At 50.4% G+C, this 13482-nt stretch overlaps 1 protein-coding gene across 1 annotated transcript in view; it reads left to right on the top strand.

The window, feature by feature from the left end:
• The first annotated feature begins 861 nt into the window (after nt 1-861).
• Nucleotides 862-13482, top strand: part of CIB4 (calcium and integrin binding family member 4) — a 60115-nt gene continuing 47494 nt past the window's right edge. Inside the window, exons 1-3 of the mRNA XM_010371272.2 lie at nt 862-967; nt 1660-1694; nt 12669-12765. Of these exons, the coding sequence (XP_010369574.1) occupies nt 914-967; nt 1660-1694; nt 12669-12765 (186 nt within the window). The 5' untranslated portion in view covers nt 862-913. The remainder of the gene's footprint in view (nt 968-1659; nt 1695-12668; nt 12766-13482) is intronic.

Genomic DNA, 13482 nt, shown 5'->3' with positions numbered 1-13482 from the left:
CAGTGGTATAATCATCGCTTACTGCAGCCACAAACTCCTGGGCTCAAACAATCCGCCTGCCTCAGCCTCCTGAGTAGCTGGGACTACAGGTTTGCTGGTGTACACTTCTGCACCTGGCAGGTTGTAGGTTTTTTTCTTTTTTTCTTTTTGAGATAGAGTCCCAGGCTGGAGTGCAGTGGTGTGATCTCGGCTCTCTGCAACCTCTACCTCCCAGGTTCAAGCGATTCTCCCACCGTAGCCTCTGGAGTGGCTGCGACTACAGGTGCATGCCACCACGCCAGCTAATTTTTGTATTTTTTGGTAGAGACGGGGTTTCTGCATATTGGCCAGGCTGGTAGCAAACGCCTCACCTCAAGTGATCCACCAGCCTTGGCCTCCCAACGTGTTGGGATTAGAGGCGTGAGCCACCATGCCCAGTTAGGTTGTGGTTCAAATAGCTAGCACTTATTGAGCACTTACTATGTGTCAGGCATTATGCCCTGTATTAGTCAATCCTCACAACAATCCCATGACTATCATCCCAGCTTACAGATGAGGAAACGAAGACACACAGATATTGAAGAGCTTGTCCCAGGTCACAGTGGGGCGGATCTGGGTTTGGAGCCCCGGCAGTGTGACTCCTGAGCTGACAGTGTGACTCTCAGCCCTGTCTTTGGGCTGCCTTTCTGCTTGTTGTATGGGGACTGATGTCTCTTAGCTTTGGGATTGAAAATAATTTGCTTATTTGCTACCTCAGCAGCTCAGGTGGAATGGGAATGAAAAGAACGTGTTTCTTTGACAACTCAGTGACTCAGGTGGAATGGGCAGAAGGTGGAATGTAGGTCACCACGGCAACCGGATCAACGAGGTGCCCCAGCTGGTGAGTCCTTGGGGCTGAGGTTCTACTGCTGGCAGAGAAAAAGGTGTGGTTGGCATGGGGCAATGCTTAAGGTACCAGATGCACTGGGAGGACTTGGAAGAGTACCAGGTGGGTAGATCGGGCTGGGGATTCTGGGCAGAGGTGGGAGCTTTCTAAAGCAGGTGGAATGAATGGGAAATTCCTTCCTGAAGCTCTAGCAGGGGTGTCCAACCTTTTGGTTTCCCCGGGCCACATTGGAAGAAGAAGAATTGTCTTGGGCCACACATAAAACACACTAACACTAATGTTTGCTGATAAGCTAAAAAAAAATCACAAAAAATTCTGATAATGTTTTAAGAAAGTTTACAAATATGTGTTGGGCCCCCATTCAAAGCTGTCCTGGGCTGCATGTGGCCTGCAGGCTGAGGGTTGGACAAGCTTGCTCTAGAGTTTACCAGGCGGGGTAGTGGTGGTCCCTGTCTTTGCTAAATCTGCACCCATGTGGCCCAGATGAGTTCTCTGAGGTCGCCTTCCTCCATCTGTCTCCTGCTCCAGAGCCCAGAGTTTCACTCTTGTGTCTGATCTCCTCTCCACATCTGTGCCAATGCCCTCCTTCCCAGGGCTGTAAGAGACTTGGGGGTAAGAAAGAGCACCATTTCCTCTCCAGCTGCCACCTCAGGCATCCGCCTCAGCCTGGGGTTCCCTAGCTGTGCAGAAAAAGAATGGGCGTTTCCTCCCCAGCCTCTGAATTGCGCCACTCTCCAGGGGCCACAGCAGGGATGAATGGAGTGGACACATCACTTCTTTGTGATTTATTGCAGGCCCTGACCTTCCTGACCAGAAATGAAATTCTGTGGTGAGTAGAGGCCCCTCCCCTCTTTCCTTCTCCCAGCTCCTCCCTCTGAACTGGATTCTTGCCCTAATACAGCCTCAGTTCTGGTCCCTGAGTGTGGTCCCTGCTCAGAGCTACACAGTCCTGGAGATGGGGCTGGGACAGGGCCGGCAGGGATGGGAGGGCCATGATCCACAGAGCCCCACTGGAGCTGAATGAGACATCAGGCTTTAGGCTGCTAACCCTTTACTGGGATCCAAGGTGAGTTTTCTTCAGAGGATCATGGAGCTGGACAGAACCTCTTTGGAATAAGGAGGAAAACAAGGAAATGACTGGGGGCAGTTAGGTCTGAAGTCCATTTTGGCTGTTCACTGGCTGGGTGAACTTGGATGCATGACTGAAGCCTAGCCTTCCTTCCCTTCCCTCCCCTTCCTGCTTTCCCTCCCTCCCTCTCTCCCTCCCTCCCTGCCCTCTCTCCAGTGCCTGTGATGTGCCTGCCCCTGGAGGCCCTGAAGGTGGGATGGTGAGCAGCCCTGCTCCCTGTTATCATGCAGACCCCTGTCCAATGGGGAAGAACCTTCATTCAACGTGGAGGTGGCCAAATACCCTTCTCGTGGGGCTGTGGGGAGAGTGAACAGTGTGAGAGGGGTGTGTGTGTGTGTGTTTGGGCCAAGCCAGGTGCCCAACAAAACCTGTTAGATGAATAAAGGAGCTCACCAAGACACTTTCGGGGGAAGGTGGGGGAAGGTTCCCTCTCACCATCTCCGCTTGGACTAACCCTCCCCCGTCACCACATGGAAGCCACATTTCCCACTCAGGGTCTGGGGGTGGCAGGTAACGACTTTGTCACAAGCGCAAGACTCTCCAGGCACAAACGAGGATGGGGGATGGCCAGGGCACGGGGAGCTACAGAAACCAAGGGCTGTCACCCGGTGACATTATTTCCCTTTTGAAAATAATATTCACTCACTTTTTTAAATATTAAAAAAATGACATAACTCCAAATGACCCATACCCTACTACCCATATAACCTCTATTGAAATTTTCTGAAAAGTAACACATGAATAAAAATAAAATGAAATCTAAAAAAAAAATCTGCGAGCATGGCTAGAAAATTCAAATAATGGTTCTCACTCATAAGTGGGAGTTGAACAATGAGAATACATGGACACAGGAAGGGGAACATCATGCACTGGGGCATAACGGGGGGTGGGGATCTTGGGGAGGGATAGCATAAGGAGAAATACCTAATGTAGGTGACAGGTTGATGGGTGCAGCAAACCACCATGGCACGTGTATACCTATGTAACAAACCTGGATGTTCTGCACATGTATCCCAGAACTTAAAGTATAATTTTTTAAAAAAAAGAAAAGAAAATTCAGATAGTGTAAAAGTTCTAAGTGAAAGGTAAATGTCTACATTCTCTCCTCCCTATCCTTTTCCCTCAAGGCCACCTCTGCTCACTGTTGGCTTTTCTTACTATCTAGCCTTCCGGAAGAATTTTCCATACATAGGCCGACACATTTATCCTCCTTTTACCCCATTCACACTGTTGCATTTATTTCATTCATACTGTTCTGTATCTTTTTTTTTTTTTTTTTAAGCTTCTGGGTTTTTTTTTTTTTTTTTTTTGAGACAGAGTCTTGCTCTGTCTGCACCTCCCTGGTTTAAGTAATTTTCTTGCCTCAGTTTCCTGTGTAGCTGAGACTACAGGTGCCTGCCATCACGCTCGGCCAATTTTTGTTATTTCTGTAGAGATGAGGTTTCTCCATGTTGGCCAGGCTGGTCTCGAACTCCTGACCTCCAGTGATCCTCCCACCTCAGCCTCCCAAAGTGCTGGGATTACAGGGGTGAACCACTGCACCCCACCTACATTTTAGAACTTCGATAGGTATGACAATGTTGTCCTTCAAAGGAGTTGCACCAGTTTATACTCTCAGCAATGGCCATACCTGTCCCTCTTTCCACCCCAGGGGCTTCAAATGGCATTCATGGATCCACCCCTGGGGCTCCTCCTATATGCCAGGAGGGAGCGTGGGGTGGCAGATGAGAGGAGTGAGAGGAGGATGGGAGGGGTTCAGGCTCTTTCTTGAACATCGATCCTCCATTTTCATTTGTTCTGCATTGGCCTTCAGAGAAAGATTTCCTTGGAAGCGAGCCATGCTCAGGGACGCCTCCCTTCTGAAACTCTCACCCAGGCCCTGAGATGACCTCCTCCCAGATCCTGTTTCCAGTCTGTTTCCATCCCCATGGAAGGTACCTTTCCCCTGAGAAGAGCACAGTTTGGCTCTGTGTTTTGCTGGGGAAGGGGATCCCGGTGAGTGCTGCCAGGGAAGGCTCCAGTTCACAGTTCACGGTTCATGGTTCAGTGCAAACTTCTCTAACAAGCAGTTCTCAAAGCTCTTTCTGGCCTGCCCCTTCTCTTGACAGCACCACTCCTGAGCATGAGGGGCCTGTGCCTGCCCCTGGGGTAGCTCCTGCTCAGGAGGCTCCCACTCTTGAAGGCCAGTGTGGGTCAGCGCTGGGGGTGGTAAGGTTGGGGATACCACTGCATAAGGAAGTCAGAGTGGACGGCAAAGTGTCCAACTCCTGTTACTTGGACACCTTCAAGTAAGACAGAGTGAGAAGCACTGGTGAGGCCAGGGGCAGCAGCGCAGAAATGCTCAAATGGGAAGGTGATACCAGTGAGAGCTCTCTGCTGCTTTAAACCAAGGGGAGTCTCCATACTCAGGAGACCACAACCTGGGGAGCAGCTGAGAATGTGGAATAGCTGTCAAGAGCTTTGAAGAATGGAAGACCAGTGAAGGCAGGAGATGCTGAAATGTCCCAGTTAAAAAATGAGAAGTACACCTTGACCCAGCCATTCCACTTGCATGAAGAGGACACAGGTGAAGTAATTGCTGATTCATCCATCCGGGGAAGACTGCCCTTGGAGAGGAGGGGAAGAGCTTTCCATTTGATATAGAGCCATCTCCAAGGGATATTATTAAGTTAAGAAAGCAAAGTTCAGGGGGCTTCCAGTTATATGGAGAATAGAGCATTTTCTTTGACCTCTGTTTCCTCTACTAAAAGGAGAGTAAAGGAATTAAAAAAAGAAGAAGAAGAAGAAGAAGAAAGAAACCCATAAGGACAAAGAGAACACAAGCAATGACAGCAAACGAGAGAGGTCAACAAAAATTTTAAAAGTGCAAAGCAGATAGACCCATGACACAGACTTAGCTGAACAGAAAGCTGAAAGAATTTGCCTGCAGGGGTTGGATGATGGAATCGAGAACCCAGAAAGGCTCAGGAACCTCCGAATGCCAGGATGCAGGATCAGGTGAAAACAGAAAGGCGGACTGAAAGTCTTATGTGATTCCTTCTCTCTCTCTGCAATCCACTTGGCACCCCTGCCCTGCCCCAGCAGAAGACAGGAGCTAACAATCTGGGGAGAGCTGGAGCCAGACAGGCCCCTGACTCAGGGCCACCAGCATGATGAAGAGCAGGGTGAGCTTCTGGTCAGCATCTTAGAGCCTCCCTGTAAGTATAAATCGAAAGCTAAGGGACACCAGGTATTTGAGGAAAAAATAAAACACAGCCTATATACACTAAGTCATGTCATCATGACATTTCAGACTGCCTGAGATGATGAGAAGATCCTGAGTGCTTCCATAGAGAGCAAAACAGACTACAGAGAATCAGGAATCAGAATAGCTTTGGACTTACGTTGGAAGACAGTGGCTAAACACATTCAAAATTCTAACGAAAAAATTTCAATCTAGAGATAAGTTCTAGCTAAGCCATTAATCAAGAGTGAGGGCAGGATAACAATACTTTTTGACATGCAAATTTAAAACATCATTTCTTATGGACCTTTTCTTAGGAAGCTTTTGGGAGATGTACTTCATTAAAACTAGTGAGTAAACCAAGAAAAAAGAAGACCCAGGATCAGGGAAACAAAGGCTTTCAACCTAGAGGCAAAACGAATTACAAGGAAGATAGTGAAGGGAAGCTGAAGGATGACAGCAGGACAGTCGGCTTGTAAGGCAATCAGTTCAGATTAGAATTAAGGAGTCAGGGGTTCCAGGAGTGGTGTCTCTAAGAAGATAAAATGAATCTATCTAGATACCATATTGAGAGGTACTTAGTTCTGCAGAAAGTTTGGAGATGAAATAAAGATAGTCACGCAAAAACCAAAGCAAAAACCAAAAGTGATTATTAACTCTGGGAAAAACAAAAAGCCTTTCAAGAAAGAAGATGTAATCATGTTGCACTAGGGAACTCAGCTTGAGCAATGTTTGAATAATGCCTATATAATATATAACATTATTATAAACACTGAATATTCATTCAGGAAAATTGTTTTATATTGGGAGGTTGGGGAAAGGAAAAGAAGTATATATAGAGAAATCCTCTTTTTTTCTAGTAAGAGGTCACAAGATAATATCTATAGTGAAAACAACAGCAAAAGGCAGTATTAGCACAGCATTTAGAAGTACCATATAAATGTTAAGCAAAAACCAAGTGAAACAGCAAAACGCTTGGAAACTGCTGCCTCTGGAGAGCAGGGTTAGAGAGGTGGTGTGGGATACAGAGCATTAGTAACTTTGATTGTAAGCCTCACAGTACTATTTGCATTTTTAATCTATTTAACTGTATTACTTTGGCAAACAAGACCAGCACATCCAGGCTGCTACTGCTCTTGTGAAATAAAGGGCTGTTCATACATGCACACACACAGGAGAGTATCTCTGGAAGCAGACACACAGACTGATAATAGCTTATCTTCTTGGAGGGCCCTGGGGAGTGGAATACGTTAGGGTTGGTGTGGGTGTGCTGTCTGTAAAGTGAGGGGACAGCTGTGATATGGATGCCCAGCTGCTCTGGCTCAGGGAGCAGGAGGCAAGTGATACTCAGGGAGAAAGTGGCCATCCTGGGCTGCCAAGGCCAAGTTGAGCCAGATGAAGCCCTGGTCACTTTTGAATGATTTTCCACTGTGGCCTCTGACAGTATCTTGTGATTTTCCTATGAATATCATAGAGAAATGTGGTCCATGGCAGTACAGTTGGATGGACTTAGCCAGTTAAAAAAGTATTCAAGAGACCAATAAGTAGAAGTAACCTTTGCAGGGAGGCTGGCTTTGTCCAACACTTTCCCACCTTCTTATCTGTGACTTGCATAAGGACACAAAGGCCTAGTCACCAGATCTGTAGATGGCACCTCCTGGGGGTTGGTGGGGGGAGACCTCATGTGCTAGACTTGTCTTGGAGCCAGCACCTTCCCGATCCAGGGCTGCTTTGGTTTGGCCCTCCAAGAAGAGGTCTGTTCACCCTAAGTTTCCAGCCTATGAGACTTTCCTTTCACATGTTTTTGATCTCAGCAAAAGCAAGGTCCCTTTCCACCTTAGCATTGGGGCAGTGCTCTCTGATTCTGGTTAAATTGGTTGTCCCAGAAGAAGCCTTTTCCTGAGATGCCTATTCTGGGCCCAGGCCCTTCTGGCAGTGACTGCAGACCCTGCAGACCCAAAGAGGGCCCATGTGGCTTCCTGGGCAAGGCAGAGCCTGACTCCAGCCCAGACCTCTATGTCTCAGGCGCAGGTCAGCCTGGCCCAGCCTGAGCTCTTTGGACTACTCTGCATCGCCTGGGATGGTTTCTGACACTCTTTTGGGTGGGGCGGGGTCTGGTTTAGGAGCCTGAAGCTTTGCTCCCAACCTCTGCCCAGGCTGACCCAGCCACGGGGTCTCTCTTTCTTCCTAGCACCTCTGGAGGCTCCAACACTTTGTAGACTCCATGGCCCTGTCCTGGCCATTAACAGGCACCTCAAGGCCAGCAGGTGGAGTGGTTACAGGTTTATTTCCTGGAAGCCAAAGACCTGGGTTTGAGGCTCAGCTCTTCCACTTAGTAGCTGTGCAAACACGGGGGAGTTTCTTACCCTCACTGAGCGTCAGTTTCCATCCTTATAAAATAGTTGAGGGAAACAGAACCTAATCTCACAAGGTTGTTATTAGGACAACTAGAAGATCAAATCTGTCATTGTGAGAGCAATACCTGGCACATGGGTAAGCACAGATTATGTGGCTGCTGTTATTATCATGGTATTATTATCCCTACTTTTTGCAAATGAGGAAATCAGCTCAAAGAAATGAAGTAATTTCCTCAAGCCCACACAGATTGCAAGTAGTATATCAGGGAACTAAAAGCCATATTTTCAGGCTAAAGAAGGACCATTTGTAAAATATCTACTATCTGCAGGCAGTACCATAGAGCAAAGGATTATTGACCCCATGGGGTGGGGGTGAAGCCAGAAAGCTGAGTCCAGGCTGGGGCTTGAGGAGTGGGAATTCAGGCTTGTCATGTTCTTGATCTTGCTGGGACAGTAGAAATACTGAGAAGCTTGTAGAACCTGTAGGTGCCTAGGGCTGTATCCTGGCCTTGAATAAGAACCTCAAGGAGTGGGGAGGGCAGATCCTTTTACAAACTCCCTACCCGATTCTTACGTGGGACCCCGTTGAGAACTACTAAGCTAGAGGGTCTCAGAGGCAAAGGGGTAAATGGGATGCCAGAGAGAGGCACGAAAACCTAGAGTCATAGCGTGCCTAAACTGGAGGGAGCCGGGGAATGCTGTGACTCTCATTTCACAGAAGGGAAACTGAGGCCCGAGAGGGGACTTGGCGAGTCCAAGGTCCCACTGAGAGTCAGCAGCGGAGTGACCTCCACCCCGTCTTAGGGCCGGCCCCTGAGCCTGCAGACAGCCCCTCCTGCCTCTCCGGGCTATGTGGAAGGGAGCCATGGCCGAGGCTGCTGGATTGCTGGCAGACTGAACGTGTGAGTTTTTCAAATGGCTTTGACTTTTGAGTCCATTAGTGATTAATTCAGGGTTCCATTTAGAGCCAGCTGATCCATATTTGGAGGAGGAGAACATTTTGTGGCAGCCGAGATGCAGCCACAATTCATTTATGGGCAGCCTGCCCACTCTGCAGCCTGGGAAGGCACCAACTCCAGGCAGGCACCCCACCAGCACCCTCCCCCAGAGGACTCTACAGGGGGGCGACTCAAGTCTCTCACCTGGAAGAAGGGTGGGCAGCACAGCCCGAAGAACTTGGTTTAGGGTTCAGTCCTCCACTCTATCTCTTCCCAGCTGTATAACCTTAGGTACAACCCTTCAACTCTCTGAGCCTCAGTTTACGCATCTACAGAAATGATGTCCCCTCCACTTCTCCCGCAGGGAGTTGTTGGGAAAATTCAGTGAGATGATGTGTGTGAGTGCACCCAGCACAGAGGCTTTGTCATGACAGGAGGGTGGCGAGGGCCGGGGAGTTTCTTCTCTGTCCCTCGGCAGCCCCTGGTGCCTCCTGGGGAAAGAGCTTTGGTGTTTGTATCTCTGGCTTTAACATTTATCACCGTGTGACCTTAGGCAGATTATTTTACCTGCTTGACTTTCAGCTTCCTCATCTGTAAAAGAAACAATGAGCCCTTCCTTGCAAGATTGGCATGAAACATGAAGAATGTCCGTGAGAGTTGGCTACCCAGAGCGGGCACTCCCAGTGGTGCTCATGGTGGGGGCAGGAGCCCGAGTACACTTGCGCATCGCCTTAGGGATTTAAAAAAATAACAAAACATTGTTTTTTGTTGAAAATTGGTCTTATTGAAAGTTGGTCTGCTCTCTATCACCTCAAGCCAGCAATTCTAACAATGACAGTGACAAAATGCTCCTTTTGACTGGGGCCGGCCACTCCCACTGCCCTTGACCCTTTTTTTTTTTTTTTTTTTTTTGCTCCCACTGCCCTCGACCCTTTTTTTTTTTTTTTTGAGATGGAGTCTTACATTGTCGCCCAGGATGGAGTGCAGAGGCACAATATCAGCTCACTGGAACCTCCACCTCCCGAATGCAAGTGATTCTCTTGCCTCAGTCTCCGGAGTAGCTAGGATTACAGGTGCATGCCACCATGGCCGGCTAATTTTTTATATTTTTGGTAGATGGGGTTTCACCATGTTGGCCAGGCTGCTCTTGAACTCCTGACCTCAAGTGATCCGCCTGCCTCAGCCTCCCAAAATGCTGGGATTACAGGCGTGAGCCACTGCACCTGGCCGGACCCTCGCCCCTTGTAGGCCACTGGACACTTCAGCATTGATGGCTTTTCTTCCTCCTGGCTGACCTGTGGTGCCCAGCACCCACCTCAGTACCTTCCTGGAGAATCTCTCCCCCAACCCATTCCACACCCTGCTTTCTGCTACCTCCCAAACATGGGCAGTCCCTAGACCCTAGTGACAGCTCAGGCCCCTTACGTGGTCAAGGCAGCAGTCATGGTGCTCTCCATGAACACCACACGCCACTTCAGCTCCCATCCGTCACACCTTAGCCCGGGTCTGCACAATGACACTGGAAGGAGGTTGGCTCCCCATTGGACAGAGTCAAGATATGAACTTGGGCCTGCGTGCTCGGAGAGATCTGGCGGTTTGCCTCGGGTCTCATAGCTAGAGGTAGAGAAATAGGATCCAGATAGATCTGTGAGCATCCCAGCGGGAAACAGGTGGCACACTCAGCGGGGTCTGTGAAGGTGCTTTGCAGTGAAGGAACTGTTCAGAAGGAGGCCCAGGGAACCACCCAGGGACCAGCCCTGACCGCCTCAGGCCTGAGGTGCCAGCTGAGAGCTAGAGCTGCGGAAGCTGGCTGCTAGCCCGAGACAGTGGGAACACAGACACTGCAGAGTCGTGTGCGGCTGGGGGGAGAGGGAGGGTAAATTCCCCACCCCTCCCTCATACCTCCAGTCCTCCTGGAGCTTCCCTTAAGCCGAAGGGCAAGGGAGGTAGGAACGCTGTCAGTAGAGATCAGCCTCCCAGGGCACAGAGTGCAGTGGGCACACAGAATCTCAGCATAGTTTCTTTCCACTCTCCTGGGGCTGGGATCTGAAGGATATTTTTCTAGTCAGTGAGATGTGAAACAGTGTGTGGCTGGCAGGGTGGGGAGCCTCCACCTACCACCATCGTCAGAGCCCTGGGAGAGCCTCCTGCCTCCTGCTCTACCTCTGAGTCTCCACTCATAAAATCACTCTCCAAATTCTTCACCTAGCTTTTATTGTTTTTTGAGACAGAATCTCGCTCTGTACCCCAGGCTGGAGTGCAGTAGTGGGATCACAACTGGCTGCAGCCTCAAACCTCCTGGGATCCAGTGATCCTCCCACTTCAGTCTCCCGAATATCTAGACCATAGGTGCGCACCAGTATGCCTGGCTAATTTTCAATTTTTTTTTTTTGTATAGATGGGGTGTCCCTATATTGCCCAGGGTGGTCTCAAACTCTTGGGCTCAAGCGATTCTCCCACCTCGGTCTCCTGAAGGGCTGGGATTTCTGGTGTGAGCCGCTGCACCCGGTCTTCACTTAGTTACATGTCCCTAAATTCCACCAATCAGAGCCTCATTTGAGTCAACAAACCACATGCCCTGGAATGTCAATAGGGGACTGTTAGTCACTCACTCCTGCGTACAGACTCCTTTCATGGCATTGCTGGCCTCTTAGCACTCGGAGGAGAGTAGAGGTTTGATGGCAGACAGGAGAGGAACAGGAAAGGACTAAACGAGGGAGGGGTAATTTTGGAGCATGGAGGGAACCACGAAGAAAGGGGAGAGCAGGTCTGGGTCAGGGTGGTGGGCTCCCACTGTAACAGTCTAGGTGTGGGTTGTTCACAGCCCACGGGCACAGGGGCACCTGGAGTGTAGGAGAGAAACACAGAGAGGGGGCAGGCTGGGTATCCCCTCCGAGGCCCCGGGTAACACAAATACCCTCACCTACCAGACACTGCGCTGACGTTTCATACATCTCCCCTCATTTAATCCTCAGGAGTGTGTGGGGGAAGATTTATTACCCCCACTGCAAAGAGGAGGAGACTGAGGCTCAGGTGGACTCAGAACCTTGCTCGACGCCTCAGAACTATTAAGTGGCAGAGTCAGGATTTCAACGTAAATCTGTCTGGCTCTAGAGACAGTGTTTTTAACCAGCCTGTGGTGACCCCACCACCCACCATCTACCATTTACACGCAAACACATAAACCCTTCAGCCTCCTTCACACTGAATCCCCACCCCACCGCCACAGACCTCCAAGAGAGGTATCATTCTCGTCCCTTATCCAGATGATGAAACTAAAGTTCAGAAATGTCAAGTGGGTTGCCCGAAGTCACACAGCCCTGCCACAGCAGTTCAGGTTCTGGGATCCAGGCCTCTTGGGCCCCAGGGCACCACTGTCTCACCTCCACAGGCTGCCTTGGTTGCTGGACCTGTAGGCCTAAGAGCCTGCTGGTGGACAGGGACCCAGGTTCAGGGCTCAACCTCTCTCAGCCTGAGGCAGAGCTCCCTCCCACCCCCTTACTCTCAGGGATCACATGGCCATTTCACCTTCTGCCTGTATCTTATAACCAAAATCCTTTTGACTGGCATGGGATCCTATAGACAGAGACATTGCTGACAGGGATGATTAGGAAGACCACTCAGTCCACGATGTCCTAGGACCAACCTTGCTGTCAAGTGGCCTAGCAAGGCTGGTGGTTTGCTGGCTGCAGGCAGCTGGGTTCTAATACTGGCTCACTCAGGCCCACAAAGTGACCTCTTTTCTCGGGTTGAGGATGGAAATTGGCAGATGGCCAGAGGTGTGGACCCTGGCTTCCCCAAGGTCCTGCTGGCTTCCCCATCTGTAACCGAGGGACTGGACATAAGCCCCTTCAGTTCTGACATCCTACGACAAACCCTCGTAGAGTGTGCTGCTGGCTACAGGGCATATTCACCTAACTTTCCTCTCACCTGGCTCATCTTTGCATCCCACATGGTGTGCCTGGCACACTGGAGGGTCCAGGGATGTTTCTAGAAGACATATTTATTACTGCGCTTTATTATTATTGATTACTGCCTTTTCTACAGTCGACCCCGAGTCTCTTTCCTCAAAGAGACACCCCCACCCCTTGCAGCAGAAGACAGTCTTGCTGGTCTCCTTCTGCCGGCCACACGGCCCTCATGCTTCTCTTCTCAGCATCCATGACACCTTCCTGAAGCTCTGCCCTCCTGGGAAGTACTACAAGGAGGCGACGCTCACCATGGACCAGGTCAGCTCCCTGCCGGCTCTGCGGGTGAGTCCAGGATGGTGGGTGGGGCGAGGGCAGCATCAGTGGGACTGGCTGATGGGCTCATGGGTGCTGGAATGGGTGGGGTGGGGTGGGCACTCCATGCTGTGGGATGGTCCTCTTACTCCAAGGGACTCCTGATCCTACAGGCAGAGGAGCACAATGACATGGCTCCCAGACACTTCCTGCATGCATCTGGCCTCCCTCCATCCTCGCCTCGGTCCTAGAGCAGGACCATATGATAACTGCCACTACTTCTCAGGTGGGGCCAGGGGCAGAGGGAGTGTGAGATCTGCTCCAGGCCTCACCGTGGGAGGTGGCGGCCCCAGCTGGAGGTGCTCACTGACCCTGCTGATCAGCCTCCGAGGCCAGCCTGTGGGTCTTTGGGTGGGCTTCAGCTTGCAGTCCACCCCATGCTGTCTGCTCATTCCTTACTTAATCCTCACCCCAGCGACCCCACACCAGCCAGTTTCCTCTGCTGTCTGTTGTGCCCCAAACTAGGGCAAGTGGTCCTAGGCCAGGATCCCCTGCAGGACCGTCAGCCCTTGAGGAAGCCAGGGTGCAACCCCAGCCATTGGCCCAGTCCCTCAGCCCTTCTCTTCTCCTCAGGCTGCCTCAGTGGACTTGGGCTTTTCTGGAGGAACTGAGAATTTTCTCAGGTTCTTCTCTGAGAAACCAGGAGGAGCAGGGCTTGGGGCCCAGAGACTGTCCTCCCAAACTGCC

The sequence above is a fragment of the Rhinopithecus roxellana genome, chromosome 17 (assembly GCF_007565055.1).
Source record: "Rhinopithecus roxellana isolate Shanxi Qingling chromosome 17, ASM756505v1, whole genome shotgun sequence".
NCBI classification, from domain to species: domain Eukaryota; kingdom Metazoa; phylum Chordata; class Mammalia; order Primates; family Cercopithecidae; genus Rhinopithecus; species Rhinopithecus roxellana.
This window is presented reverse-complemented; position numbering and strand designations above follow the sequence as displayed.